Source organism: Erpetoichthys calabaricus, chromosome 13, assembly GCF_900747795.2.
Source record: "Erpetoichthys calabaricus chromosome 13, fErpCal1.3, whole genome shotgun sequence".
In the NCBI taxonomy this organism is placed as follows: domain Eukaryota; kingdom Metazoa; phylum Chordata; class Cladistia; order Polypteriformes; family Polypteridae; genus Erpetoichthys; species Erpetoichthys calabaricus.
The window spans coordinates 2,636,427-2,663,439 of NC_041406.2; the positions used below are offsets into that span (position 1 = coordinate 2,636,427).

Here is a 27,013-nt window from a genome sequence, read left to right on the forward strand (position 1 = left end):
TTAGAGACCAGTGAGCCCAAAGGGAAGTATTCAGGATTAAGCTCGCGGCACCTTCCTTAAGACAGAGCTTTATTGAATTGAATACTGAATACTTTTAAACTGCATGTGCTAAATTAATTAATCAAATCAGCCACGGATAGAAAATGAATGAAGTGTCGGCACCTCCCCTGTAGCCCCCCGTGTCATTTCACAGATCCTCATCTCTCTGCTGCAGTCGCTGTGTGCTCTTCGTTTGGCCCGCGTATCGCTTGTTCGCTCCTCGTGTCGAGTGTGTTGCTCGTTCATTTCGTGTTCACACACCGACTGATGGAGTTTGAATGTCGTCTGTTAGGAAGCCTCGCGCTCGCTCACCGGCTCTTTGTTGGGCTGGGAGCGGCAGCAGCGCCGGACATGAAACGGTGAGCGACACGCCGCTGATCCGGGCGGCTTCTGTTCGCTTTTTGGTGAGCTGAACTCTGTCATTAATTTTCTCTTAAAGTTTTTTTTATTAAGTGTGTGCTGTTGCCTTATATTTGTGTTCGCATTACGGAAGAGTATTGGGGACATGGAGAAAAGACAGACAGTGAAGGGAAAAAAAGTCAATTTCGTGATTAATGTCAAAATGTCCACTCTAATCTTGTAGTTTATTGCGTAATTAAAGTAGAACGTCATAAACTCCATCATATAATCGATTTTAACGCTTCGTATTCGAAGTGCTTGCCGCTACGAACTTCTTAAACTGTCTTCCAGTGCCGCTGAATCGCCACACGGAGCTCATTAAATTGCCGATATGACGTCTCTCTGAACATTTAGAATACGGAGATGTGTAGTGGATAGAATTATCATGATGACATGCATTACAGCATGTATATGACCTTTTACAGATAAATAAATTAACAGTAATGAAGTTTAATAATTAAACACTTAGAGGGCACGGTGGCTCACTGGTTGATCTGCTGCCCCACATAAGGGGGTCACGTCCCGGCTGTTCCCTGTTTTCTTGGTGGGTTTCCTTGCAAAGACACGCAGGTGCGGCGATTCGCTGATACTAAACTGAGTCCACTAGAGTCGGTGTGCGCTTGGATTGACCTGCGATGAGCTGGCGCACCGAGGATTGTTCTGCCTCACGTCTGGTGCTTGCTGGGATGATCAAGAAACAGAATGGAAGAAGTAAATGATGATTTACTTTTTTAAGTTTGCTTCTTAAAAGAACAAGTCAAGAATGTGAAATGGCTAAAACGCACCCTTGCGTGTACTTTTTTTTCCAAATATTCAACTTTAATAATAAGTTTATCCTGAAAAAGTTGTTTTCCCTTTTTTAATTTAACAGTTAAATAAACTTTCTGTTTTATGTTATGTTAGACTGAAGTCGGAACTAGTTAATCCATTAGGTGACCTATAAGCGGCCGTTTGTTAAAGTTGACAAACTTACACAGAGCACAGTCCCCTTTACAGGACATGCAATGCAAGGAGAAAAGCCGATGGTTCGCTCCTAGGTCTTGGGTTCAATGTAGCCTTTCTATTCCAACATATATGGAAAGAAAATTCAGTTAATTGCCACCCGTCTGGAACACACAGGACGGTCAGATCTGAGCGCCGCTGGGTCTCCTCGCAGCCTATTCATGGTGGTCACACTCATCCACCTGGGATCTGATCTTGTTAAGTCAGACGTGTGCCCAGTAGCTGTGCCCACTCGACTTGCTTCTCTGTCTCCGCGACGGCTTTCTGTAGGACTGCTTGTTTTTTTTTTTCTGATTTTCCCGCACAATGAGCTGTTGTCAAGGCAACCCCAGTAACACTGACTGTAGTTTGCGTCCAAGGGGGCCTTAATGTTTAGCTGCCGCCTCCATTGCCTGTATTTCTTTACCCACAGACACCAGACGTCACATAGACAAACGGGAGACGATAAACCTAAAGACACAAAGGTCTCCAGACAAAGACACTACGTGATGGTGTCAAAGGAAAAATGAAATCTTTAAGATGGACATCAGTTAAAACCAAGGCAACTCAGTATCTTCCATTAGCATTAGGAATTGGTTAGCAACAGAGAAATGAGGAGGAATGAAAGTCTGCATCCATCAAGGCCCTCCAGGGGCCCCCAATGAAGAGTTTGTCTATTTAAGGTTAACATCTGCTCAGTGAGTGTCTGGCCAATGGTGCAAACGGCCTAAAAAAGACACATTGCAACTGTGGCTGTGTGCAGAAATGTAAACCTATTGGTATGCGTGAGTGTAAAACGTATCACAGAGCAGCATCCATGTATTCCTTTATCTAGGATACTGTATACAAATATGGAGAGCTTCTTAAGCCTAAAGGGAAGAGTGCAGAATAAAAATGAGGAACCCATTTAGTTAATCAGAAGAAGACAAACGCTTCACTCCCACTGTTACAGCGTAGAGTAAGGGAATTCATTTGAAACAGTCGACACGCTAATGCATGGGAAAGAAATATTTGATTTGTTTTAAAATGAGATGGGCTATCCAGTGGGGTGTCTAGAATCAGGACAGGACATTAGCAGCATTTGACAGCAATGCACAACATTAAAATGGTATGTGTTAAGAGGAAAAAAACAAGAAAACGGAATTCATACTTAAAAACATCTCAATGGCTTACATGCAAACAAGTGAACGTGGATTTTACAAACTCACACTTGAGAACTTCGCTCACAACTTTTTATGATATTATTTTTCCAGGTAAAAAAATTGCAACATTTTCAAGAAATATCCATCCATCCATTATCCAACCCGCTATATCCTAACACAGGGTCATAGGGGTCTGCTGGAGCCAATCCCAGCCAAACAGGGCACAAGGCAGGAACAAATCCCACGCAGGGCACCAGCCCACCACAGGGCATACACACCAGGGACAATTTTAGAATCGCCAATCCACCTAACCTGCATGTCTTTGGACTGTGGGAGGAAACCCACGCAGACACGGGGAGAACACGCAAACTCCACGCAGGGAGGACCCGGGAAGCGAACCCGGGTCTCCTAACTGCGAGGCAGCAGCACTACCACTGTGCAACCGTTTCAAAAAATATACAATATATAAATGTGTGCGTATATCAGTTTTTGAACCCCACTTTATCCACATACAATGTACAGTGGTGTGAAAAACTATTTGCCCCCTTCCTGATTTCTTATTCTTTTGCATGTTTGTCACACAAAATGTTTCTGATCATCAAACACATTTAACCATTAGTCAAATATAACACAAGTAAACACAAAATGCAGTTTTTAAATGATGGTTTTTATTATTTAGGGAGAAAAAAAAATCCAAACCTACATGGCCCTGTGTGAAAAAGTAATTGCCCCCTTGTTAAAAAATAACCTAACTGTGGTGTATCACACCTGAGTTCAATTTCCGTAGCCACCCCCAGGCCTGATTACTGCCACACCTGTTTCAATCAAGAAATCACTTAAATAGGAGCTGCCTGACACAGAGAAGTAGACCAAAAGCACCTCAAAAGCTAGACATCATGCCAAGATCCAAAGAAATTCAGGAACAAATGAGAACAGAAGTAATTGAGATCTATCAGTCTGGTAAAGGTTATAAAGCCATTTCTAAAGCTTTGGGACTCCAGCGAACCACAGTGAGAGCCATTATCCACAAATGGCAAAAACATGGAACAGTGGTGAGCCTTCCCAGGAGTGGCCGGCCGACCAAAATTACCCCAAGAGCGCAGAGACGACTCATCCGAGAGGTCACAAAAGACCCCAGGACAACGTCTAAAGAACTGCAGGCCTCACTTGCCTCAATTAAGGTCAGTGTTCACGACTCCACCATAAGAAAGAGACTGGGCAAAAACGGCCTGCATGGCAGATTTCCAAGACGCAAACCACTGTTAAGCAAAAAGAACATTAGGGCTCGTCTCAATTTTGCTAAGAAACATCTCAATGATTGCCAAGACTTTTGGGAAAATACCTTGTGGACTGATGAGTCAAAAGTTGAACTTTTTGGAAGGCAAATGTCCCGTTACATCTGGCGTAAAAGGAACACAGCATTTCAGAAAAAGAACATCATACCAACAGTAAAATATGGTGGTGGTAGTGTGATGGTCTGGGGTTGTTTTGCTGCTTCAGGACCTGGAAGGCTTGCTGTGATAGATGGAACCATGAATTCTACTGTCTACCAAAAAATCCTGAAGGAGAATGTCCGGCCATCTGTTCGTCAACTCAAGCTGAAGCGATCCTGGGTGCTGCAACAGGACAATGACCCAAAACACACCAGCAAATCCACCTCTGAATGGCTGAAGAAAAACAAAATGAAGACTTTGGAGTGGCCTAGTCATAGTCCTGACCTGAATCCAATTGAGATGCTATGGCATGACCTTAAAAAGGCGGTTCATGCTAGAAAACCCTCAAATAAAGCTGAATTACAACAATTTTGCAAAGATGAGTGGGCCAAAATTCCTCCAGAGCGCTGTAACAGACTCATTGCAAGTTATCAGAAACGCTTGATTGCAGTTATTGCTGCTAAGGGTGGCCCAACCAGTTATTAGGTTCAGGGGGCAATTACTTTTTCACACAGGGCCATGTAGGTTTGGATTTTTTTTTCTCCCTAAATAATAAAAACCACCATTTACAAACTGCATTTTGTGTTTACTTGTGTTATATTTGACTAATGGTTAAATGTGTTTGATGATCAGAAACATTTTGTGTGACAAACATGCAAAAGAATAAGAAATCAGGAAGGGGGCAAATAGTTTTTCACACCACTGTAAGTACTATTGTTGTTTCCACTGGCACCTCACTGAAATGAAACTAAAAAGACTAATGGCATTGGTTAAATGGAGATGACATCAAAACCTACTATCTCATGACTGTGCTTTGAAAGTTGGCTGAAGACCTTCTTTAATATATGTGACGGCCACACATCCAGTTGGTCACTGTTGCTGTACTTTAAGTTGAAATCGTTTCCATCATAGTGCCTGTTACATGCTAGTAAATGACACATTATTTTGAACCCAAGCCAGGGCACACCACATTCTGGTCTGCCAGGTGACCACTTTGGCTGTTCCAGACTTCCTAACTCTTCACACTGCTTGGGTGACAGCTGAGATCCCGTCTCCTGCCTTCTTCATATTCGGTCATGTCATTGGATCTCTGAGTACACTCATTATGTTTAGGAGCTCTGACTTTGTGAGGTGTTCTCCACTGGTCTGTCTGTGTGATGCTCATTTGGTGTTTCTTTAACAATCCATCAGTTGTTGAAACTGTAGAAATTCCATTTAAGGGCCCACGTTTGTTGCATACATTTTACCTGGCTGTCCATTTAACTCGCTTCTCCAGTGGGTTAACAGCAGCTGAGCTCCCCTCCAAACTGGGCCTGAGGGCTTCAATTCCAAAGTTGTAAGATGAGAACTTCTTGTACCTGTGTTTGTAGTCAATAGGCAGAAATGTAAAGAGTTGTTTGACACAATCATTTACTAGATTTAAATAATTTAAAAGAGTTTGTTAGCTTTCATGGTTAAACGCAGGAAGAAAGTTTATTACCAAAAAACAGTATTGTGACATCGGGGCCTACCACCTCTAATGAAACCAATCTGATATTTTTCAGTCTGCTTTCCTAGAAATAATTGTGGTCTTTTATTTTGAGGTTCCCGTTTATTTTTTCTTCAATCTTTCACTTTTCTTTTCATTTTTAGTCATTTTTAGATTGTATGGCGCTTATGCAGCACATAATAGGTTGTAAGTGTGTGTTTGTTTCCCTAATGAAACCAATCCTATCTTTACTAGAATTATCTGTGGTCTTTTATTTTGAAGTTCAGGTTTTATTTTACTGTAACTCTTTGACTTCCTCTTGTCATTTGGCTTGGATTTTATGGTACTTATGCAGTACATAACAACTTGTGAATGTGTTTTGTTTCTGCAGATAACTGTGCTGGAAAAAAAAAGAAATGAAAGGAGCTCAAGGCAGTCAAGGTAGGTCTAATCTTCAGCCATTCATCTTTGGAATTGTTATTGTCTTCTTCATGTAGCTGAGGCTGTTTGTCTCCAAATGAGGCATTCACTGGTATGTCAGTGCAATATAAGAGCCTGGAGAGGCTGCCATTTCACAGGGATGTGAGCATTTTGACTTTAATCTTGACATAGATCTTTATCTTCCTTCTCTGTGGCCCTAATACTCTTCCATATGACACTCAGGTGGTAAGCTGTGACTCGCCTTTGCAGGTCGACGTTGATATTTGATCACTTTTTTGTATTTTGGGGACTATGTGACTTTCTGATCTTGATTTTTGAGTGCTACCACCACAATGTCCTACTCCATCAGTTTCCTTTTGTTGCTTATACCACTGCTTAAGCCACCAAATAGTCTGTTTTTACTTGCCTCCAATTCACTGAGCAGCACCTCCATTTCACATTTGTAGAAATTCATATTTTTTACACATGCTTTTGCTATTGTCTTTTAACAAAACACAGAATGGAAGGGGCGATTCTGGAGCAGGTTTTCATCCAGGATGTCTCTGTACATTGCTGCAGTCATCTTTCCCTTTATCCTGACTAGTCTCCCAGTTCCCCACAGCATGATGCTGCCACCACCATGCTTCACTGTAGGGATGGTATTGGCCTGGTGATGAGCGGTGCCTGGTTTCCTCCAAACGTGACGCCTGGCATTCACACCAAAGAGTTCAATCTTTGTCTCATCAGACCAGAGAATTTTCTTTCTCATGGTCTGAGAGTCCTTCAGGTGCCTTTTGGCAAACTCCAGGTGGGCTGCCATGTGCCTTTTACTAAGGAGTGGCTTCCATCTGGCCACTCTACTATACAGGCCTGATTGGTGGATTGCTGCAGAGATGGTTGTCATTCTGGAAGGTTCTCCTCTCTCCACAGAGGACCTCTGGAGCTCTGACAGAGTGACCATCAGGTTCTTGGTCACCTCCCTGACTAAGGCCCTTCTCCCCCGGTCGCTCAGTTTAGATGGCTGGCCAGCTCTAGGAAGAGTCCTGGTGGTTTCAAACTTCTTCCACTTACGGATGATGGAGGCCACTGTGTTCATTGGGACCTTCAAAGCAGCAGAAATTTTTCTGTAACCTTCCCCAGATTTGTGCCTTGAGACAATCCTGTCTCAGAGGTCTACAGACAATTCCTTTGACTTCATGCTTGGTTTGTGCTCTGACATGAACTGTCAACTGTGGGACCTTCTATAGACCGGTGTGTGCCTTTCCAAATCAGGTCCAGTCAACTGAATTTACCACAGGTGGACTCCAATGAAGCTGCAGAAACATTTCAAGGATGATCAGGGGAAACAGGATGCACCTGAGCTCAATTTGGAGCTTCATGGCAAAGGCTGTGAATACTTATGGACATGCGATTTCTCAATTTTTTTATTTTTATTTGTAATAAATTAGCAAAAATCTCAAGTAAACTTTTTATACAACTAGCCAATGACTGACTTGGTAGATGACACCAAGCACCTCCCATTGATCGGTTCACTCTGTCTGAGTGGTGATGATGACCATCTCAGTAGACTGACATACTGAACAAGTATGCTCCCTACTGATCTGGTGAACCATTGGATGTTTGTTCATGAACTGCAATCAAGAGACTCCCAACTGAATTGTTGTGATATCTGTATGGCAGGAAGGATGGGGTATAAGGATAGATAGATAGATAGATAGATAGATAGATAGATAGATGTGAAAGGCACTATACAATAGATAGATAGATAGATAGAAGGTACTATATGATAGATGGATACTTTATTAATCCCAAGGGGAAATTCACACTGCAAGAGGTTAATCCAAAGCTGAAAATAATTTTATTAAGTCACATTTCAATGTTCTCACAGTTTTATCGTGACGTGTGCACTTTTCTAAGTTTCCACTTGTGTGATTTTTTTTTTTCCTATTTACTATTGAAATTTTACTTATGGTAAAAATTTAAGAGTGATTATTATTATTATTATTATTATTACTAGGGGGCTTTGCCCCCTGCTCGTTTCGCTCGCCAACCCCTGTGTTTGGTTAGTCAGATATACAATTTTAATTTTATTTTTCTTTGGAATTGTTTCAATTTCATTATTTGTACTTTTAGTTTAAAGCTTCATTAAAAACAATATTTTTTGGAGACACATTGTGACAACGCAAAGTATAACTGCCAGTGAGTGAATATTGTTTCTGTTTGTCTAATAAATAATCTGACTTTTTCTAATGTTTGTCCCTGTGATTTATTGATTGTCATAGCAAAAGCTATTCTCACAGTAAACTGTAAATATTTTAATACGAATGACGTATCACGATCTCCTTTGATGTGTAATGATATTCTTGGAATATATACATTAACTTTCTTTTTGCCTGTTAAAATTTGCATCGCTACTCCGTGATCATAAATATACACCTGACCGAATTGTGTATTCTTTGAAATTCAACTTGTCGTTGCTTTAACTGTTCCAGGACCAGAGATTCTCATAGCGTATGGTCCATTATTGTGTAAATCCACGTTTTGTGCATTGAATGATGCGAATACGAAATTACTTTGTTGTCTACTTTTTGCCTTTTATTTCTGACCTCTATTTGTCCTGCTCTTTTTTCAATTACATCTGGTTCTGATGATTAATCACCTTTTGTTTTTCAGTAATGCGATCTTTTCTATCTTTTCTTTGATACTGTACCAACTGACAAAAGATTTACTTGAACAATCACTGACTTTGTAACCCCAAGCACAACTTTCTAGCACCCTCTCCAATCCCTCATCCCTGCATCTTGCCCTCCCCCCTTACCACATCAATCAACACCCCGCTATCAGTCCTCCATGCTGTACTCCACCCTCCCTCAATCGGACCGAACAGCCACTTAAAACCAAAAAGGCCTCAACCTGGCTGGGATACTACAATACGTTCGAATTTTACTGCTTTCATATTCTATACCTTTCTCTGCATGTGTATCACGCCATTGTTTGTTTGAGCCTTTCAAATTCCACTACTTTCATAATCTCTTATCTGCCTTTGTTTCTCTCCAACGCCTTTGGGTCTCTATTCTCCAGATTGTCTTTATACGCTTTATATGTGCTGAGAGCACAGGATCTGTCTCTCTGAGTGTTTTTTGATGGGTGCGCTCTTATATATCTTTTGTAAGTAGGGCGTGTCTTTCAAGAATCTCATGTTCCACGTTCCCACGAGACGGCCCTAGGAGAATCTTTTGGCACCAAGTCTCATGGGTCTTTTAAATGTCTACTGAGAACTTCTGAGAAGATCACGTATCGTCGCCTTGCTTTTGCTTTCCAGGATTTCTTTTTATAATAGAGAGATTATTATTATTATTATTATTATGTGTGAGTTACTTATTTTGTTGCTTGCTTGATATATTTGTATTGTTTGGTGGTTAAAATTGTTACACTGTTATGATACTCTTCTATATTTCAAACTAGAATATAGCTTGTTGTTGTTTTTGAAGTGAATGAATCAGTGGTTCAAACATTCAAATCATTTTGTGAACTGACCCTGATGAATTATTGTATTGTCATTGGAGATAAGCATGTATTCAACTTTTAAATGAAATTGGTTCGGTGGAAGTGAGAATAAAATTGATTGTAAAATTTAACTCAAATAAACAGACAGATAGCAAGTTGAATAAAGTCATGTAACAATAATAAAAGGTGCTGCATGCCAAGATAATAATAATAATAATAAAATAATTCATTACATTTATATAGTGCTTTTCTCAGTACTCAAAGCGCTATCCACACAGGGAGGAACCGGGAAGCAAACCCACAATCTTCCACAGTCTCCTTACTGCAAAGCAGCAGCAGCACTACCACTGCGCCACCTGTGATAATGATAATGAAGATTCACTCTTTACTCAGATACGTTTGCTTTTTAAATGACATCCAATCCATTAAGGTTAGGCATAAATGTTTTTGTTTTCTTTCTTTCTTATAAAATTGACAGGCGTCTGTTGCTGGTTTCTTGGTGGATCAATGGTGTACAGCAGCCTTTAGTTTGAACTTCTGTGGGATCAGCCTGTGACTTTCACCTTCTCGTTTTGAAGAGTTACTTGAACACACACACACAACCTAATGCTAATTCACATTTGAATTCTCTTATTCAGGGTGATCTTTTATAAGGGATTAGCTACTGTATCCTCTTTTTTTCCTCACATGTTGAACTTGGCATTAAAGAAGATGCTGGGTATTGTAGAAGGTGAAGTTCTCACAAAACATTTTGTTTATTTTGTCATGTTAATCATTTTAAGCAGTAGCATATTTTTTTGATTTCTCTCATGTGTGCCTCCATTTTCTTACCTAATTGTCACAGCCCTGGCCATACTGCTGTTAGAAGCGTCACTATTTAAGATGGCGGCCCGCCACAGTATGCATGAGGAGAGATTTAACTTGGGAAATTATCAGTTTTTCCTTTGACAATGTCGATAATTAATTAAATGACGATAATTACATGTACATATTGAGATAGAAGATGGGATGCAGACAGACTAGACAGAAAAACATAGAACATAGAATAGGATGACTTTTTACAGGTTTTTTAGAGTTCTCATTTATCTTGGCACAGATGAATAGTTTTGTTAGAATGATGTCTGATGTTGTGTGGAGTTGTTGCTCTTGGTTCAAGTGGAGGATTTTTCTTGTGCTGGAATGTACTCTTTCTCTTTGCCACCTTGTCCTTTGTCTGTGGTGTTCTGAATGCAGAATAACCAATGCCCCCTTAGTCCTATACCGCATAGCCTATCCACACTATGGATTAAAAAACTACAAACCTTCAGAATCCTCCAAAGGCCTGATGGGATAAGGGATACCCGGTCAGTGGTAGAAAATCTCCCAGTGCATTTTCAACGGTCTTTCTTTTTGTTTTGGTTTAGATGCTCAGTTCTCCCTTGTGTTATTCCCGACTATGACTTTGTGTAGTCAAGCATCTTCTGGTCTTTCTCATGATAATCTTTAGAAACTCCACATGTCTCTTAACACCAAGTCACCATTGTTTTCCTAACGCTTCCTTTCTTTAAAGCCTATAACGCCACTGCCTACACTGTATTTAAGTAAATGTCCTTCTCCATACGAATGTATGCTATGCACTTATAGGAGGTATTTTCTGCAAAAATAAAAATGAAAATCCTAAAATGAAAATGTAGTCTCTCTTTTGTGATTTCATTTTGAAAGTCTGAATGCAAAAATGCTGCAAAAATGAAAATGCAATAACCCCATTTGCAATTTCATTTTCAAAGTCTGCACGCAAGAATGCTGCAAAATGTAAAATGCAATTATTATCAGCCTGAACCGCAATGAACCTGCAGAAATGAAAAGTAAAAAGCATTTCCACCTCACATTTTCATTTTCAAGTTCTCAACATTTAAAGTAAATAGCATAGGTTAATAGGCGGGGCTTTGTTCCTCAATTTCCCACAATTCTTTGTCTTCCGTAGCTTTAGAAGCCCCTTTGATCGATGGAATACTTCTCACATCATCTGTTTAATTACATGATTTTGATCTTTTCACCCCCGTATTGCGAGCTTCACAGCAAAACCGTCTCACAAAATCCGAAGACCATGCATAATTCTAACTCTGAAGTAGTTAATGTGCAATTACAAAATTTAACATGACAGAAATTAGCCTTTATTATGTCATAATTTGAATTTATTTTTTATTCAAGTAGAAACGGGACACTTTGTATTTTTGTCATACAGTATTATAGTGTAGCATCAGCACAGAGTACCGTAATGGCCGGATTCCCTGCTATTAAGGCTTGCTGTCCTTAATAGGACTGATTGCTTTTTGCTGCACTAGTTTTAAAACTCTGTGTGACTGTGCAGTTGCCATTTTTATTGGCGCCCTTGCTATTGCTAATACAATGCCAGCTCAGTCTTTTGGTGACTCATCCCTAGTTGATATAACATGTTCTGTGCCATCGCATAGCCCTCCCTTCAAAGTCACTGTCCCCAGCGGCCACTTCCAACTCCTTGCAGCAGCAACTCGTCGAAACGCCTGGGCGGTCTTCTCTCACGCTTTGGTCATGCTGCCGGTGTTGAGGGCACATCAGCAGGGTTTGGGAGTGCTGTGTTGTCAAATGGTGCAGCAGAGATGTTCTGTGCTGCACTGGTATGTGGCATGACCAGGATTTGAAGTGCTGTGCAGCTGATCAACTGTAGGCAAACAGGCAAACCTCCTGGTGTGGAGATGCAGATGTTCCCGTTTCTTTGCTGCTTTTGTTTACTGAACTAGCGCTGCAAACCACTTTCCAGGTCTGGATCTCAGCTTTGAGACTCTCCCTCTACCATCGCTTCACAATGCCTCTGATCTGCCTTGTCGTTTTGCTTGCACATTTTTACCACCAGGCCTGCTTCTCACAGTTTGCTTGGGGTCAGTGGCAACTAGATCTGCCACACTTTTCTCCTCTTCATGAGCCTGAAACTCCACCGGTGTCCATGCACCTACAAAATGGACCTTAGCAGATGGAGAATGTGGTGGTGGAGCGGCCCAGGTGTCTGTCTCTCCGCTGTCTCCATCCCTGTACTGCTTCTGCAAATGGCACTCCAGGTTAAAGATCTGAGCCTCAAAGCTCTCCAGCACCTGCGCCGAAAAGCACCAACAGTACAATATAATCTCTCTATAATAAAAAATAATCTTGGAAGGAGATGAGACGTGATTTTCTCAGAGAGACACTTGGTCGTCCCGCGAGAAAGAGATTTAACCATGCCCAGGGCCAAACATAAAGGACAAAGAGTAGATGACAAAGTAGAACATTGTAAAGAATTCAAAAACATTGGCACGATACACATGCAGAGTAGGTTAGAGGTAATGAAAGTATGAAAATTCGAAATTCTCAAAAAAATGATAGTAAAGATAGCATTAGCGCAAACAAATGGAAATTATTACTCGGTGAAATAACGGAACAGCGAAAAGAGATTGAATATATTGTTCGGATTTAAACTTTAAGTCGGAGACTTGTAGATTGTCTAGTTCGTGTTGCCAGCAAGAATTAAAAGATTCCAAAAATGTTGGTGTGGTATGAAGTCCCGTGAGATGGAGGCTTTAACATGAGATTCTTTCAAGTCACGCCCTACTTACAACTATTTTCAAACAAGACCACCATCATCTAACCTCTCAGTCGTGTGAATGCTTTTGTCAGACACACTTCCTGCGCTCTCAACTCTTATACTGGATGACACGTCAACGACAAAGCGAAGAAGAAAGAACATGGACAAACATTTGAAAAAGTTGTTTTATTTATTAGAGAGAAAGAAATGATATTCACTCACAGGCAGTTATACGTTGAGTTGTTACGATATAAGTCCAAACACGGAATCAAAATTCAATGCGATCTTGAAGAAAAGTTAATTCCAAATATTGTTTTTACTAAAGTTTTAAAGTAAAAGTGAAAATAATGCATATGTAACAATTCCCATGAAAATAACAATCTCTTTAAATTGTATATCCGGTTAACCAAACCCAGGGGTGGGTGAGCGAAGCCAGCAGAGGGCAGAGCCCCCTAGTACTACAAAAATACAAAGGGTCCCATTTCCACTTCAGTGTAAATGAATGTAAACTATGATGTAATAAAGGCTAATTTCTGTCATGTTAAATATTGCTAATTAAATTGAACATTAATTACTTCAGAACTACACTTATAAAAATGGCATGTCAGATTAAAATAAAAAAAAATATGTACATCGGTTGCACATAATAAAATTGTTTTTATCAAAAATAATTTAATTATGCTTAATGCACGAAATTAATATATCCTGAAAGAACATGATATTTCCATATAAAATGAATGAAACTTTTTCATTCTGTTAAATTATGTTATGTTAAATGAACATGACTCATGTCAACAAAGCATAATATTTCAATACAGCGTTTCTCAACCTTTAAGTATTTGTGACCCAAGTTTTCATAACAGTTTTAATCACGCCCCCCTAACGTTTTTTTGAACGGAGCCCACTAATACCAATTTGTTCTTTTTTAATTAATGATATATCATAGATGCATATTTTATTATACCTACTTAACTTTTATCGACATTTATCTAACTCTATATTTATTTTTCTAGCATCAGAATGTAGTTTAAGTCAATTTGTTTTGGTTTCAATAGATGTATTTTTCATATTTTTGATTCTTTTGTTTTCTTTTCTTCCCATCTTCACGCCCCCCTTTTTGTTACTTTGCGTCTCCCTAGGGGGGCCCGCCCCACAGTTTGAGAACCATTGTTTTAACAATTGTTTTATAAACTTTTTAAAAAATGCACCTCACCGAGTTACTTAGCTATATAACCTTTTCAGGTTGTCAATTATAATTGTTCCAGTATCATTTTGTAGTTCATGTTCAAAGTTATTAATAAGAAATAAACAGGTTTGCTTATACCAAAACTAGTTTTATTTGGTAAAAACAATAGAAATTAACAAAAATACAAAAGATTAGTATTCAAAAGCTGAAACGTACAACAGCTGTGCAAGATCGCTGCTTCTGTGGCTGTGCAGATTTGCAGATGACATGACTAATGTATAACTAAATATGAACACAAAATGCACCTTAGAGTGTTATATTATAAAATAACATTTATTTATATTTATGTAACTGTATATATTATAGAATAAATGTTAAATATTAGTAAAATATAAAGTGCAAAAATTGCTGTTTGGCACCTTCTTTCACAAAATATATTTTATAAATATTTTTAAATTTTCAAAAGAACAAATTGAGCAACTGCATTGTATTGTATTCGGGTGTATTATTTATTTGTCTGTATTAATAGTATTTATTTGGTTGAGAAATGTGATGATAATGCTAGTGAACAGCAATGTTGAAAGTTGTTGACCTGCAACATAAACGTACCTGTACTAAGCGAGTAAATCTAGACTACTTAATAGTATATTTACTGACTTGTGACGATAGTTAGTGAGTATAGTTTGATAAAACATTAAAAGAGAATACAAGGAAAAACGCAAAATGCAGTAATGTTAGTCGGTGTGATGAAGTTTTTTTAAATGAATATCTGCATATATCTTGTGTGTGTGTGTTTTTTGTTAACTTTTATTTCACTAAACTTTTGCTTTTAACAGGCGACGATAACTCATACCCACAACCTATTGCTTTTTTGAAAGTCACATGACTTTACTGCCAAGTTATCCAGCCTCCGTTGTCGATAAATCCACTTGGTGCCCATTAATTTCCGGTGAGGAATAAATAGAACTATTTTGAGTTCTACCTAAATGACTGAAATTAGCATATTGCACATCCCACAAGATTCAATGAATTAACATGATCAAGTTATGTTCAAAAGTGGAACATAAACAATACATGTAATATAAAGTAAAAACATTTTTGTAAATGTAACAACCTGCCATTTTCCTTTTTTTCCGTGTATTATTATGCATGGTCTTCGGATTTATGGGACGGTTTCACTTTGAAGCTCACAATACGGGGGTGAAAAGATCAGAATCATGTGAATTAAACACAGTTGAAGTGACTTATTGACCCCCATTTTGCATTTTCATTTTACAATTTTCATTTTCATTTGTTCAGAAAATACCTCCCATAATGCCCTCTCTAGTACTGCCGCACTCCGTTTTGAACGCTATATCCTGCTTTATCTAGATATACTGTTTACACTTTAAATCCTTCTCACAAGATGCACACACTTACTTTACACTACTAGCTGCTATGGTGCTGGTTATTAATTGACTGTCCTGCCAGCTGGCACTGCACCCTGGTCTGTGCAGCACTGTGCCCCGCACCACCTGAGGAGTTTCAGCCACCAACAAACAGTTTCTAGTACTGTCATTCTGTGGCTAGAAAAGAGCCATAAAAATCCTGATAAAGGGACATACAACATTTAGATGAACTCTCTAATCAGAGTAACATGCAGCAACACTCAGCATTTTGCCCATCACAGCACAGGGCGGTGGTACGTCAGTACGCAGGAGGGATGAAGCTTTTATGAAACTCCTAGACTGGCAGGTCTACACTTGCTACCCACTGGTATAGCAGAGCAGAGGCTGTTATGCTGAGGTGAAGTGTTTGACATCTGATTCTTTGATTTACTCATCAGGTACAGAGAACGATTCAGGGGATCGGAGACGGCCACGAGAGGTAAGTTTGGTTCTTTTAAATATCCTTGAAAAGCAGATGAACATTTTGATTGGGGCTTCAAGGCTGCTGATTTCCTCAGGAAAGAATACAACTGATTTGAAATCCATTTGTTGATTTCATGGCACTCCACCATCCACAAGTGTCATTTGTAGAAGAAACCGAATCATTTTAAGAATGACTGCAAGTATTTTCTAAAACTCTGAGCACTTACTGAATTAGGGTTAGGGTTAGGGTATGCTGTTTGTTTTCCTTGATGGTCACCAGCGGTGATTCCAGCCTATCCATTTGTGTCTTCTCTTTCCTCCATTTTCCTCCATCCATTAGTCTTCTCTGAACTTAGAATTCTGTTATTTATGACATACAGCTGTGTATTTCAGAGACCAAATAACCAGGGAGGGTTAAAATCTAAAATAATGGGTATCTATTGGTGACCCACCACTGCACTGGATTGTAGCAACATTCAAACGAGATCTTTTTTACTAAAGCGGAGTGTCCATTTCTGATACCATCAAACAGATTGACAGCTCAGTAAGCAGAGGGCACTTTTTGGATGGTGGCTTGACTGTGTGAAGGGCGAGGAGGCAGGGATCTGTGCAAGTCTTTGAAATGGCTTTAACAGCTGCTCTGAGGGCAACTGGAACATTGCATGGTGAGTGTTGCACTGGTGTGACAGTCCAATCAACTGTGGAACTGTTGAAAACGTCCTGGTATCTGGTGGTAAGCTGATGTTCTGTCAGTGTCTCGGTGGTATGGCCTTCTAGATCATGAAGTTCTTCTAGTACCGTAATCTGCATCAGTCCCAAACGCTCATACGTTGAACCTGATAGGAGCAAATTTTGGTTTGATCCAACTATTTCAACTTCTAGTATGTGGCTATGCCTCTTTATCAGGTATTCAGGGCAGAAAAGGCCCAATGACTTCTCCACCTCCCCTGAATACAACTTCAGCTTCATCTGACTAGGAATCAACCTTACATTGGGTGCCAGCTTATGTTTATCCTGTAGACTTGTGGCATTGCAAGTTGCTCCCTAGTCAAGATGGCAACATTGTTGGGTACTGTGGAGCTGTAGGTTGACAAGTCACTTTTTTATCTTGTGAGATAAGTGACCCCATCATACTAGTGGTGTATTTGTGTCCATCAGCGTTGTCATCCTCCTCCCGTTCAAGCTCGGCTTGGGGTGTCTACCATATGCAGCTGACACTGGTCTCGTTTCGTTTTAAGGCACACCATCACAAAGCAGATCTTGCCAAACGCTGGGCACATGGCTCTTCCTGGTTGTGTTTGCTGCCACAGTACTTGGCGCTTTTCCTTTCTCCCAGAGCTGCTTAAAAGTCGTGGCTTGGCGGGCTTGAGAGTGCCTTGTTGTGGTGGCTTTTGGACATCCGCAACGTTAATCATGTTGTCCGCTTTAGCCTGTTGTTAGCACTTTCATTCGCAAGTCTGTTTGGTCTGCAGCTCGGCGGATGTCCATATTGAATACAAAGTAGGTTCCCAATGTCTAAACAAGCGGCTTTGCATGCTTCATCAGCAATACCTAGCAGTTGCCTCTCTCTAATCAGTTCATTTTCCAACTGTCCATAATCATACGTTGCAGCTTTCTCCCTCTGTTTAGTTACAGATACTATATCTGTTGTCTCACCTTCCTCTTGCTTGAGGGATCCAAAGACAAATCGCTCAAATGTGACATTCTTTGTTTGATTGAAATGTCTCTCAAGGGCAGCCAAGATGGCGACCGTGTCCTTTTGCTGTTCCACTGTCAAGTGCAGATTATATTGGTAGACATGTCGGCACTCACTACCCATTTCTTGTTTCAGGGTGGCTGCATGTACTGTTGCAGGGGACCGATCAGCTGATGCCGGTACCTCACTTTTGTTTTCGACCTCCATCTCCAGATCACTTGTATCAAAATCGGAGTCCAACAAATCAGAGTCCAATTCAGCGATAATACAAAAAAAAGTTTTGCTTTGAGCGTTCACTTTGGTGTCTCTCCACATGCCATTTTAGAAGCTGTTTGCTCTTCGCTACTCCATGCGCGCGTAGGGAATCGAGGTCAAATCAACAAAACTAACTTTCCTTCTAGCAAAAGCATATTGAAAAGCCCTGTAACAAGAAGATCACTGATCTCTATTGATTGCTAGTGAGACTGAGGCTTTCAAAATAATAATAATAATAACAAAAACTGCGTTAACGTGCTATAAAATAATCGTCGGCATTAATTAATGTGTTAACGCGATAATAACACATTAATTTGCCCAGCCCCTAATTAAAACATATTCATTTGAATTGATTACAGGTACTCTTCTTTGTTGTGTTTATTGGTAAAAATTAACTTTCCACATTATATTTATCCTAATAAAGCCACTGAACTAATGACAGTGGCTTGCGCCACCACCATCTACTCAAAGCACCGTGATGTTCCAACAGTGATGGATTAAAAGCCAGAAGTCTGCATGACCATCATCATCATCAAGTCCTTCTGTGAGAACCCTAAAAACAGAGGACTATTTCATAAACAAGTAACCCTGTGAGTCGCTAGCGAATCGGAAATCCTAGAATGGCAATCAGTTTCTGTTCCGTCCGATATGTGGATGGATGACATATCATGGAGGGCGGGTGCGTCTGGGGAAATGTCATTTAATCCAATAAGCATATCTGTACTAAAGCGGTTTCGTTTTGTGGAGACGTGAGTCTGTCGCCTTTGCTGACACCAACTGCTTGAACAGGTTGTGTTGTTTGGGGGGCCACCTACTGACTCTGGGAAGCCGCTGCGTCTGACTGTGGGGTGAGCGCCACAGCGCAATATACGCCTCGGTGGGAAGCCGCTGTGTGAAGACATATCATGGAGGGTATATGCGGTGGTGTGGGCGGTCGTGTCCGGGCGGCTGTACAACCTGGCGTGTACACTTTACCTCAGGTGTAGTTCACAGGTCGTGGTCTCGGTTCTGTGTTTTCTTCGGTTTGAGCCGTGACTCCTTTCGCAAGCGCGTTATAGGCGTGCGCGGCAGGCGCCATAGCATTTTGGGACGCCATTGTGTTTGACTGTGGACTCTGGGGCGGGCGCCAAACTGAATGACCGTTATGTGATCTACATTACTGGCACAGTGGATTAGAGCAGGTGTAGTTTACAGGTGGCGGGCTCGTTGCAGTGCGGCAGTGCGCGTGACATCCGGTTTACAACCTTGTCGTTTCTGTGTTTTCTGTGCAGTGCAGCAGTGCGCATACGCCTCGATGTGCCCAGCGCCCATATCCGGTTTACAACCTTCAGTTAGTAAGATGGATGTTAGGTAGAGTGCCCAGAGGGGACTGGGTGGTCTCGTGGCCTGGAACCCCTGCAGATTTTATTTTTTTCTCCAGCCGTCTGGAGTTTTTTTTTGTTTTTTCTGTCCCCCCTGGAAAATCGGACCTTACTATTTTCTATGTTAATTAATGTTGTCTAATTTTAATTTCTTATTTTGTCTTTTATTTTTCTTCATTATCTAAAGCACTTTGAGCTACTTTTTGTATGAAAATGTGCTATATAAATAAATGTTGTTGTTATATTACTACTGTGGAAATGAGTTTTTCGATTAGTAGAGAATATCTGGAGATGTTTTAGCCGAAGTTGTCCAATTTTATAGCCATATCTGAAGAGTTGCTTCTTTTGCTTACGCTCCATGCTGGTCTTTTCCTCCAAGAAATGTTGCAAGATTGGCAAATTGTTTTCTAAGGTAATACAAATCAATGATGTGTTTGTTTCTTTTCAAGTTCTTATTGCTAGTCATCTCATGGACATCTGTTTTGTTGTGTAGGAAGAACATGCAATACTGTCTGACAGTGACTTTGAATGTCCAGCACCTCAGAGAAGGAGAGGTAAGAGGCAAGCGAACAAAAGAAAGAATGAAGAGGCATTGAGGATGGAGTGCTTGTGACATTGCTGTCATTCAGTTCAGTGGAGCTGTGCTGTCCATTGACTGATCTGATATTCATTTTTAATGCAGTGAGCCAGAGACAGAGAGAGAGAGGGAGAAGGCCCAATAAGGAAAACCAAGAAGGACATCAGGATGCCAAATCCAGTGGCTGGTTACACCTGGAAAAAGGGAGAGTGGATGACAGGCATGAAGGCGCTGAGAACTCTTCTCCCGTGTCTGACTTGACGTAAGCTGCAGCATGTTATGAGTTGTGGAATTCAATCCAGTTGGGTTTCATGTGTCAGGCGGTGCTTTGCTTAGTTTGGTGCTGCTGCTTCACGGCTCACGAGACGGAATTTAAATCCACTAACCGTGAGAGCAGAGTAAGCAGGTACAGGAAGTGGAAGTAGGACTTGTATAGAAGTAGTAAAAACTTCTTATTTAACAGTCAGTCGTAGGAAATTTGACAGACAGATGCAGTGGAATAGAGTGCTGCTGCTTTGAACTGTTTGATCTGGTGAATGAAATTCATGAGAGCTCGTGTTCCACCATAGCAAATCACTATTGTGCATTTTTTTGAAGGCCTACTGGTCTAGAGGAAGATGAAAATGTTGAAGAGGCCAATGGAGAAAGTCTGCTGCAGGATTCTGTGAATCCATCACAAGATTTAAGGTAATTGTTTTTCTTTACAATTGTGAGAGAAACATTTGATTACTGTATATCAAATGAAACGTAATAAAGAATTGTATAATATAATACACTACAAACTGCAGCAATTACTGAAGATCTTTGAGGAATTGGGTATTAACATTGTAGTAACTGTGGCACTAAGTAATAGAATTGCTGGTACTACTAATCATTCCTATGAAATATGCAAAAAGTCATATTCTATTCCTTGTAAATGGCGTATATTGTAATATAGCATGTCTTATGTGTTAAAGATCAAGCAAAGTAGTGAACAAGGAGGAAATAACAGAAGTGTTACAAGCTCATAGTAAAAAGGTGATCACTCCGAGCTACAGACGAATTTTCATCAGTAGATTAGATGTTTGGACCACAGCCTTCCGATACTTTCACCAGGACCGCTTTGCAAGGCACCACGGTTTGCTCGTGGTCTCATTTGCTTGTGATCTGCACACTTTTAAAATGGAACCACCAGACTGTGGAGGACCAAGGCGAGAATTTTTTCGTCGGCTTATTAAAGCAATCTTTGAAGACAGCGGAGCCTTTGAAGGTATTTTTCCTAAGCATGTAGTTTCCATTTTGTCCTCAGGCTGCTGTAAAGTCTACTCTGGCACTTTGAAAAGGTGTTTGAGAAAGTGGGGTATTCTTAGTAGAGTTTTGAAAAACAAAATCCATCCAAAAATATCCAACTTCTGTTTTTAGGCTGTTTCATTTGATACTTTGGTTGTCCTTTACGAGAACTCCATAAATGATAACTTTACCCTTATGTATAAAATACGAATTTTCACATGACCATAATAAACTCAAAGAACTTTGGTTTACACCTCAGTGACAGATGCCTTCTGCAGTGGACAAACACTTAGTGATGTGCTTTAACTGCTTATCATGATGTGACATTTTAGGAGCCTTTACATCAGCACAGTTCACTTTGTGGTGAAGATCATGCAGATGTTGTGTTGTACTTCTTTCCAGAGTCACCCAATGGTTTTATACCAAAACTGAACACCAGTCATTTGGAAAATGGAGTGTACCGGACCATTGGAAAGATGATGTCCACCATAATAATCCAGGGGGGTGAGCCCCCAGCACGTCTAGCACCTTGTGTGGTGGACTACATTTTGGCTGGAGATGTCCTCCAAGTGAATGCTACACCTGATGATGTCTCAGCCTCTGAGCTTAGAGAAATGCTGAAAAAGGTATTGTTGGGATGCAGAGACTCGGATTTATTACATTGGGGCTGATTGGAGATGATTTAAATCCTGTTCCTTATTTTTGTTGGTATAAATTCAAATATTTTAAAATGTTTAAAGGGTCTCAGTGATGTAACGCTCCAGAAGACTGTTCATCATTTGTATAAAAAAACATTTTATCCTCTTTAGGTGGAAACATTGAGCACAGAAAGAGAGCTGGAAGACACAGTGAAGCAATGCGATTCTTGGCGCTTTGAGGTGGAAGGTCTTCCAAACCCAGTTAATATGAATACTAAAGATACGTTTGTGAAGAAGGCAGCCCTCTTTCATGTAATCTTAAAAAGACAAGCTTGTCTTGATCAGTTAATCGATGGACTGTCGTACTACGAGGTAACTCGATTCTAATGGTGGCATGTTTGCGGTGGGATGTTTGTGTAAGTCGATGGACATTTTATGTCTCTTTTGTTTAAAAATTCACTTGTTTACGTTAAGACAGCTACAAAAAACACACTAAGGCAAGAAATGGATTTTCTAGTTTGTGTCATTTCTTTTCTTGTCATGTTTGGCACTTGTATGTGTACAGTATGTTGTCTGGTCCCATTTATTTGGACAGTTTAGAAATCGACAGAATGAAGAAGTGCAGTATAATAATAAACATAAGTAAAGGACATGCTCCTGAAACTTTGATAAACACTACCTCAATAACTTCAGGTTGTTGCAACTATTTTAAGAATTGTGAATATCATTTAAGTCAGATATTTTCTTTTTGTCTTCAGGTACTTCCACTTTTCAGAGAAAATCCTAGCATGCGTATTTTTCTTGACATGCCTAAAATAAAGAAGGAATTTACTGCCGATGATATTGCAGGAATGTTTATGCCACGGTATTCTAAGTTTCGTAGCAGAGTAGAAGAGGAGACGATGGTGTTAAAATTTCGTGAATTTCTCGAGTATATACAAGGTGAGTGGGAAAAATATTTAGGTATCCATTAGCTTGAGTGCAAGGAACAAACACAGCTGCCATTACCAATGTCCCAGAAGAGAGAGAGAAATGCATGTATCAATGTGCACTGTGCTCTAGCTGTTATTATTTATGAATTCAATGTGCAGAAATCATAAAGTCCCAATGATGGTGGACACAAACTCAGACTTGACATCTGTATTATCGTGGTATTTCCCTCTACTTACCCTTTACCTGTTTTCTCAAGGGTAAAAGTTCTCGTCAGGTTCATTATCAGGTTGGTCTACTGTTGCACTTTAAAATGAACACACACACACAGACCCTAAATACAACAGTGCCCCATGAATGACACACACACGCTGATTAACCCTTAGCACTTTAAACCACACATCAGCCTGTCAGTCAGCACTTCAAGAGACTTACTTATTATCGGCACGAACAACATACGATGTTTTAGTGATATCTCAGACCTAAATATTACTTTTGGTCTACAAGAATACATTTAAACAAAGACTCAGCACTCTTGACTACAGGCCATTTAAGAGCCAAGAATATCTTCTTTCATACTGTCCCTACTATCGAGTGGCACTCCTCACTCTCAGCCAAAATAAACCCACGCAGCACAGAAATAATGGCATAAGTCCGGCTGCACAAGGTGCTCAAAGAAATCTAACTTATTAATTCAATCACTCTAGACACTCTAGACAAAGGATAGAAAGTTAAACGCAGCATGGTATTTATAAACAAGAACGATAATAATACCACTGGAACAAAGAATAATAGAAAATCGGTACTGATAGGAAAGCCTGAATATATATAGTCTTTAGAAAAAGCTTACAAAAAATTACAGTTGACAAGGATGAATGTCCCAGGGTGGTGTTTGATTCAGCAATCGATGTTCATGACGCTTTTCTGACGACCAGTGCTGTCTTCGTCCGTTCCTCTTCTCCTCTCCTTTCTTACGTCCTTACTTTCTTCTTCTCTCTTCTTCTTCTCTTCCTCTTCTCTGACGTTGCTTTCAAAACGAGGCATATTTATTATGAAATGTTGTGCCGTGGTTTCACAACAAATGCACCTGATTGGTTGGCTGTCAATATAATTGAAGAATTTTGCTCAAACTCTTTCCCAGATAATAAAGTTTTTTGATGTTGCCTCATGTCCATCTTTCTCAGGCTGTAAACCAAATTATTGTCCCAGATGTTCATCCATAAAGTAATAATCAATAGCCTGAGGTGTCCGCTCAGTCTTCCTTTCCCAGGCTGTAAAGTAATATTGTTTTTTGTATCCGTATGCTGCTGCTGGAGAATGTGAATTTCCCCTTGGGATGGATCGATCTATCTATCTATCTATCTATCTATCTATCTATCTATCTATCTATCTATCTATCTATCTATCTATCGTAATTGAGCCAACTGCATATCTTCCTTTTGAAACAGCTGTTTTAAAAGTGAGGTGTAAGAAAACCTGCTTTGATTTGTCTTAAATGTAGTTCATCTGTTGTTTTATCTTGACCAAAATACGAGGGCAATCCCAAAAGTAAGGTCTCCAAAGCGGTGGGGACGTAGAGAAACTGTTCGTACAGCTGTTGGCCACACTGTTGTGATTGGTGCTTCCATCCATTCCCAAACAAGCGTGTGCGGCTTCGCTGGGATGCTCAATCTTGGCTTGGCAGCCCTTGAAAATGGAGCTCCCGTTGAACGCTACTGCCAAGTGCGAAGTTCGCACAGGAGACCGTCAATTTCCGACGAGACAGTCGCGAAGGTTGAGAAAAACATGCGTAAAGATTGGCGGTTGGAACTTCATCACCCACCCACCCTATAGTCCGGACTTGGCACCCAGTGACTACCACCTGTTCCCTAAGTTGAAAGAACATTTGTCCGGAAGGTGATTCTGCTCCGACGAAGAGGTGAAAGATGAGTTTCAACGCTTCCTGAAGGACATGGCGACGAACTGGTATGACATGGGCATTCTAAAACTACCACAGTGTCTACAAAAATGCATCGACCGAAATGGCAATTATGTAGAAAAATAAATAAGTCTTTAACCTTTAAAATGATGTAAACATTATAGAAAATAAACGGTTGTTTGTATTTCTAAAAAAATAGGAGACCTTACTTTTGGGATTGCCCTCGTATAATGGAAAATTAAACCAAAATATACAGATTTTATACACCATAACAATATCCAAAAAACAATTCACTCAAAACAGGAGCTCAAGGAGAAGCTGTGTTCTTTACACACAGATGCCTTCTATTCATTTTTTCATCTGAGAATTCGGATAAAGTTTACATTTTTGCATACAGGAACTTCACGTTCATCGCAACACATAAATCTTTTGTTTTGAGCCCTGCACCTTACAACCTTAGACGGTTAGCTAGTAAATGTATTTTTAAGGATTTTTTGTGGGTCTAGAAGATGAGTAATGTTGGATTGTTTTTGAAAAACATGGTCTGCATCACAAAAGCAACCTTTACTTCATCACAGCACAACATGAATCTATTTATATTAAAACACTGAGTATTTATCAATATATAAAAATGAGCAATGCGATTATTATCTTAGGTAAAATGATTAAGTAAATGGAATATTGATTTTTAATGGCAAGTTGGTAATGCAGGTGTGGTAATTTACCTCCAACTTGAGAGTAAGACTATTTAGTTAGATTTTTAAGATAATTATTAAATGAGATAATTAAATGAATTTTATGTTCTGAATGACATTGTCAAATGAACGGCTAATAATAAAGTGTAAATAGTTCCTTATTTTACTGAGTGTAGAGGAATGAAGGTCAGTAGGACCACCACGACAGAATACATGTGTGTGAATGAGAGGGAGGTCAGTGGAATGGTGAGGATGCAGGGAGTAGAGTTGGCGAAGGTGGATGAGATTAAATACTTGGGATTAACCGTACAGCGTAATGGGGATTGTGGAAGAGGAGTGATAAAGAGAGTGCAAGCAGGGTGGAGAAAGTGTCAGGAGTGATGTGTATCAGCAAGAGTGAAAGGGAAGGTCTACAGGACGGTGGTGAGACAAGCTATGTTATATGGGCTGGAGACGGTGGCACAGGAGACAGGGCTGGAGGTGGCAGAGTTAAAGATGTTAAAATTTGCATTGGGGGTGACGAGGATGGACAGGATTAGAAATGAAGACCTTAGAGGGTCAGCTGAAGTGGGATGGTTGGGAGACAAAGTCAGAGAGGCGAGATTGCAGATGGTTTGGACATGTGCAGAGGAGAGATGCTCGGTATATTGGGAAAGGATGTTAAGGATAGAGCTGCCAGGTAAGAGGAAAAGAGGAAGGCCTAAGAGAAGGTTTATGGATGTCGTGAGAGAGGACATGCAGGTGATGTGTGTAACAGAACAAGATGATGAGGACAGAAAGATATGGAAGAAGATGATCCGCTGTGGCAACCCCTAACGGGAGCAGCCAAAAGAAGAAGAAGAAGAAGTGGTCTCTGCGTCTCGACATTTTTGGAGAGTTACAGTAAATGACTGGGAGTTCATTTCACCAATATATTACAACCAGTTTTTGACAGTGGTGTTTAAAATATTTCTATTCGCTTGACATGTTTATTAAGTTTTTTTTTTTTTGGTTTTAAGGTAAAGAACTTAAAGAGAAATTGTATTTCAGGATACTGACCAAAGCAGAGAAGACATTTTTGAAAACACTGCGCCCTGTCGACATTCTTCAATTTGCAACAGGGAGCAGTACAATTCCCACTCTTGGATTCAATCCACGTCCCCACATTGTAATTCTTTATGGTGATCAAACAGGCCTTCCAAAAGCAAACACCAGTAGAAATGAGCTTCAGATTTGTTTCAATTTGTCAAACATGTCAATTTCTGATGAATTTAATTATTCATTCATTCAGGCTTTGATGAATAGTCCTGTGTGCCGATAAGGTCCCTGCACCTGTAGCTGGAATAAAGAAATTCAACATGTTGATTCAACCATCTGTGTTTTCTTTTCATTAAAAGATAGCAAATAAAATTAAAGTTGTGCAAAATGTGAACAATTCAGAAATGTATATTTTGTAAAACTTGACTGTCTTCCTGTATTTGATTTGAGGTTATTCTTGCCAAAGTTCAACTGCAATTGTATTTCTTTTTGCATGTAACAAGAAACAAAAGGTATCCATTGTGATGTGTGAGTCACTGCCCTGCACCTGAGAGAAGACGCCGAGTTCAAAGGCTTCAAGAAAACCAACTTTTATTTTTTTAATTAAAACAAGAACAGTCATAGTATTTATTCCAATGGAACTACACACTGACACAGC

General features: G+C 39.9%; 1 protein-coding gene across 1 annotated transcript; it reads left to right on the forward strand.

Annotated features, from left to right (window-relative positions):
• The first annotated feature begins 317 nt into the window (after positions 1-317).
• LOC127530110 (G2/M phase-specific E3 ubiquitin-protein ligase-like) lies at positions 318-26,707 on the forward strand. The gene is made up of 9 exons (XM_051936113.1): positions 318-443; positions 19,805-19,865; positions 19,994-20,150; positions 20,486-20,575; positions 20,845-21,137; positions 21,560-21,783; positions 21,967-22,167; positions 22,554-22,737; positions 26,337-26,707. Exons 1-9 carry the CDS (start codon positions 318-320, stop codon positions 26,636-26,638), a joined length of 1,638 nt encoding a protein of 545 aa, XP_051792073.1. The 3' UTR covers positions 26,639-26,707.
• Positions 26,708-27,013: the final 306 nt, after the last annotated feature.